The 5,180-nt window shown below is 50.3% G+C and overlaps 1 protein-coding gene across 1 annotated transcript; it reads left to right on the top strand.

The window, feature by feature from the left end:
• Window positions 1–274: 274 nt before the first annotated feature.
• Window positions 275–2,308, top strand: Mfsd6l (major facilitator superfamily domain containing 6 like). Its single transcript, XM_076871054.1, has one exon. It carries the CDS (start codon window positions 389–391, stop codon window positions 2,180–2,182), a length of 1,794 nt encoding a protein of 597 aa, XP_076727169.1. The 5' UTR covers window positions 275–388; the 3' UTR covers window positions 2,183–2,308.
• The last annotated feature ends 2,872 nt before the right edge of the window (window positions 2,309–5,180 follow it).

Genomic DNA, 5,180 nt, shown 5'->3' with positions numbered 1-5,180 from the left:
TGAGCAATGCGCGGCAGCCAGCGGCCAGGTGGGGTCTGTGGCCAGGCTCAGAGCGCACTCTGCAGGCTACTTCTCACGCCCCAGGTGCACCTGTTCACCACGGGGAAGGCGGGGTGAGGGCCGGAGGCTGGAGGACGTGGCAGGTGCAGTGGCTCCGCCCTCGCCGCACCGCCCCCTGGGGGCAGGGCCACTTCCGGGTCAGTGGCCGGACGTGGGGTGGGGGGGTGGCCGTTGGTCGCGTGACCACAGCGCCGCCAGAGGCCGGAGGCGCAGTCCTGCTAACTCTGCGCTGGGATCCCCGAGCCTCCCTCCTGGGGACATGGGGACACACCTGCCCTGTGCCCCGCGCTGCCCTCCGCAGGTCCGGGTCTGACGGAGCTGGGCAGCCATGAGCGCGAACCCCCAGTGGGACGTCAGCAGGGCGCTGGGGGTGGCCAGGCTTTTCCACCTGGTGTGCGGAGTCCGGGATGCCTGCGTGACCCCGTTCCTGACCCTCTACCTGAGACAGCTGGGCTTGGCCGCGCCCTGGGTAGGCATCCTAATGGGAACCAAGCACCTGATCGCAGCCTTCTGGGCTCCGTTCTGCGCCTTCCTGGCCAAAAGCTTCCAGAAAAGGAGAGTGCTTCTGATCGTGTCGCTGCTTGGTTCGGTAGGAGCCAGCCTCTTCATGGTCCTCATCCCAGCCTTGGACAAAGATCTGGAATACCACTCTTGTAATAGAAGCAGTAGGGTGACCACTACAGTGGTACCGCCAGGGGTCACGTTAGCTGTGAACACCATCCCCATCCAAAAGTCTGCCTCAAAGCACTCAGCAGGAGGGGCACCCAGCCTCCCGGCCAGGAGGGATCCCCGAATGGTGGAAGCCTCTGGCTTAAGAAATGGACCTGGTGAAAGTGACCAAGAAATTTTCAGTGATCTGTACAGATACTCAGTGGACTCCACTGAAGGAGCCAGGACCATGTCCCAGATTCTCCATTCTGTCACTTCAGGGGTGAAAGCTAATTCCTGGGAAGATGTTTTTGAGGCTTTGAACACTACCCTCACTTTGCTTCCTGAGGCCCCGGAGCTGGGAACTGTGGCCAACTCCTCAGTTGCCCAAGGGGAAGCTCAAGCCCTTCGCTTCTCCTCGGGAGGGTTGCGGTGGACTTTCATCCTCTCCCTGGGGTTCATGGTGTTCTGGGAGCTGCTGACCGCCCCTCTGGAGCAGGTGGCAGACGACAGCCTTTATGAATACCTGGATTTTGTGGATGCCACTGACCGATACAGAAGCCTGTGGATATGGAGATCACTGGGCATGGCAGCAGGTGTGTGTGGCATTGCAGTCTTGGTGGAGCAGCTGGACTGCTTCCTGGTGACCGATGGCCCTCCGGGTGTGGTGCATTTCTATGGTTATTCGCTGATCAGCACCCTGGCCTTACTGGTGAGCATTACCTTTCCTGTCCCCATCTACCGGCGTCAGGAGCCCAGCTACAAAACCGTCAAAGCACTGTCTCTTGTCGGGGGCGACTCCCGCCTCGTTCTCCTAGCCCTCACTGTCATTTTGATAGGAGCTGTTGTCAGTACCGTGCAGAACTTTCTGTTCTGGCACATGATGGACCATGGCAGCAGAGAGTTAGTGATGGGTTTCTCCATTGCCCTGGGCTTGCTGGGGGAAATTCTGCTCCATCCATTCAAAACTGCATTGCTTAAGAAACTGACCAGGGTGGGTGTGATAGGGCTGGGGCTGGGCTGCCTTGCCGGGCAGCTGCTCTACTACTCTTTCCTCTGGAACTGGTGGTCTGTCCTCCCTGTTCAGATCCTGAGTGCCGTCAGCAGCGGTGCTCTGTGGTGGGCTGTGGGGGCCTCCATAGAGGACCTGGCCTCCCCTGGCACAGAGAGGCCTCTGAGTACCATGTTTCGAAGTCACTTTTACGGGGGTGGCTGTAGCCTGGGCAGCTTCGTGGGGGGCTTCGTGGCCATGCACTTGGGCCTGGCTGTGCTCTACCAGGCCTGCTGTGTGCTCCTGTTGCTCTGGTTAGCCCTGTTCCTGTCCGTCCAGCTGAGGCTGCCCCAGGACCGGAAGATCAACTACTCAAAGCTGCTGACTGTGGAGGGAGGTGACACCAGCGACTCTGAGCAGGGCTCAGAACGGGACTGGCTTGTGAAGGCCATGAGGGAGGAGCACTCAGACTGGAAGGGCTGAGAGGAGGTCTCAGTGCTCGGATCTGGGAAAGGACTAACGGGATTGGACAAAACTGTCTGCTGAGGACACAGAATCCTGCCCTGGACCACCGGGAGCCTTGGGGATGAGGAGGCACGTCAATGCCAAAGGCCCAAATGGATCATCTCATTGCATGATTTTCTTTACTTTTGTAGTAAAAAGAGATTTGACTCTTTTTTTTTTTTTTTTTGCCACTTTAAAATAATGGAGGAAGAATACATTTGCTTTAAAACATTCTTTTGTATTCACTTTTTTTTTTTTTTTTTTTTTTTTGGTACTGGGGGGATTGAACCAAGGGGCACTCTTATCACTGAGCCCTCTCACCAACCCTTTTTATTTTTTTATTTTGAGACAGGGCCTTGCTAAGTTGCCCAAGTTGGCCTCAAACTTGTGATCCTCCTGCCTCAGCCTCCCAAGTTTCTAGGATTACAGATGTGCACCACTGCACCTAGCTTTTTTGATGTATTTTGATGGAGAAGTTTTGCAGGAGCTTCAGTTGCACTGATTCTGGTGCTGTTGGATCCAGCAATGGCTGAAGTGATCCAATCAAAATGGAGGTGCCAGTAAGGCAAAAAAAAAAGGCCTGCCAGATACAGTGGCCAGGCAGGGTGACTGACTTAGATGAGCCATGGGCAGTCCCCATGGATCATAGAGGCCTGATCCTATAAAAACCGTGCTGGGGCCAGAAAAGAGTAGCAGTAGACACCCAACTCTCTCTCCATATAGAGCACCCACATTCACCCCAGTGCTTAAGTTCCCTATGGGAGAAAATGATGGGGCAATACTGTGTGTTGGGGGTTAATAAGTTTCATTCGTACTCTCAAATATGTACGTCACCAGGGAAAGGATCCTTAGAATCATCATCCATGTTTACCCTGGAGCAGGGGCCATTGAATGCCCTTTGGACTCAGCTTTGCACACTCCATCTCTCACGAGCACATGAAGATTTTAACATTTACTTTGATTAGGGGGCAGTGGTCTCCATAGAGTAGAATGCTATGCACCTGTGCCCAGCCACTTCTGGGGTTCCCCCCAGAATCTTCCCTGAACCCCAGGGTAGAGCCCTTTCTTCCAGAGGCCAGTCCCAAAGAGCCCAATTCTACCTTCTGATGAAGTAAATATGGATGTTGGATTTAGAAGGAGCCTCATGTATAACAAATGCAGAATGTCTTATAGCTGGAGAATAGGAAAAGAGACATGAATGCCCACTGCATCAGACATGTTTCTAGGGTCTTTATTCTTTTTAAATTCTCCCTAGAAAGCCTTACAATACAAATAACCCAATGCAAAATTAGCTTTGCTTTAAACAGAGATTCATTTGACTCACACAGTATGTCTAGGGGTAGGTGGCCCAGAGCTGATAACAGCTGCTCATTTAGGATCCTTCCATATCTTGGCTCAGCTTGTAGGCTTCCCTCTCATATTTGTACTCATAATAACAAGATGGCTTCTGCACCTCCAGACCTCTCACCCATGTCCAAGCAGGAAGAAAAGGGAAAGACAATAGGGCACAGGGGTAAACAGGCTCAGAAAAACAAAAGCCTTCCCAAAATTCCTCAGCCAACTTCTGAGTGAATTGTGTCACGTGATCATCCCAACCGCAAGGGAGTATAGGAGGCAAGAGTATTTTCAGCTGGGTGCAGTGATACCCCAAGCAAAATTTGGATTGTGTTAGGAATAAGAGAGGCTGGGTGCAGGACTGTCATCTAGGAATAGATGCAGCAACTGGAAGGAATTCACAGGGGAATTTGCATCCAGATTCATCTCATTCTAAAGCTTATGTTCCTTTTCACCCCTAAACCAGCCTCCCCAATTCACCATCAGAAATGACTTTAGCAGTTTGACCCCAAACACCATAACCCAAAAAATAAACCAAAATTTTAATCTGCATTTTACATGAGAAATGGAATCTCAGAAAAATCCCACAGTGGGTCATTGGAAGAAACACTATCAGAGCCCTTAACCCCTTATCCCAAATTTAAGACATTTCTTTTATTCCAATAGTCCCTAAGCCCCAGGAGCACATACAAAAGGACAGGTTCACGGACTCCATCAGAATCTCCCTGGGGGGCCCAGAAAGCTGTTTTGATGCAAAGTGATTCTGACATAGTTAACCAAGCACTGATCCAACTCAGTTTCCCTGTCCAGAACCCTTTGTCTCTCTACTTCCTTACCAAATACTTCTACTGTGCAATGAAAAGAATCATGGGCTGTTGATTGGCTACTATAGACCAAGCACTGCTCTAAACACTTTCCAGGTACAAGTTCATCTTATCTTCAAAACAGTCACAAAATATAGTCATTATCACCATCTTCAATTTATAGGTAACAAAGCCGACGGCTAAGTAATTTACTTGAGGTCACACAGGTTAGTAGATGGCAGAGTCAGGCTTTAGACCCAGCCTGGTGGCTCAGGGACCTGCCATTTTGATGACTGTGATCTATGGTGGGAGGATTAAATTGAGATTTTAGGGGGCTGGGGATGAGGCTCAGTGGTAGAGTGCTTGCTTAGCATATGTGAGGCCCTGGGTTAGATCCCCATCAACACACACACACACACACACAAACAAAAGATTTAAGGCAGCTATTACTTGAAACGTATTGGATAGTAGATAGCATTCACTAGGTAGACAGAATGTCGAATAATTATCTTCCTGGCACAAACCAAAGACTGAGGAACAGGAATTGGCATACGAAAACAGCCAAGATCATAAGTGTGGTTTAGACTGAGGAAGGGAAAGAAGAGAAAGAGTTTTCTTTGCCATTCTTTTTCTTTTTTTTTTTTTAATTTTTCATATTGTGGTTGGTTATTTTTCCACATTTTTAATTGATTCATTATAGTTATACGTAATGGTGGTATTTGTTGTATATTCATCCCTGAACACAATGTCTAGCAGCATAATCTGGCCAGTATCACTTCCCAGCACTTCCTTGCTCCCTCCCTCTCCCCTCTACCCCTCCCTCTATTCCACTTACCTTC

This window comes from Callospermophilus lateralis, chromosome 11 (assembly GCF_048772815.1).
Source record: "Callospermophilus lateralis isolate mCalLat2 chromosome 11, mCalLat2.hap1, whole genome shotgun sequence".
In the NCBI taxonomy this organism is placed as follows: Eukaryota; Metazoa; Chordata; class Mammalia; order Rodentia; family Sciuridae; genus Callospermophilus; species Callospermophilus lateralis.
Note: the sequence above shows the minus strand (reverse complement) of the source record. Positions and strands in the feature narration are given on the sequence as shown.

What these genes read in the sequence shown, in the direction of transcription:
- Mfsd6l (XM_076871054.1), top strand. Translation starts at nt 389, where the DNA reads ATGAGCGCGAACCCCCAGTGGGACGTCAGCAGGGCGCTGGGGGTGGCC.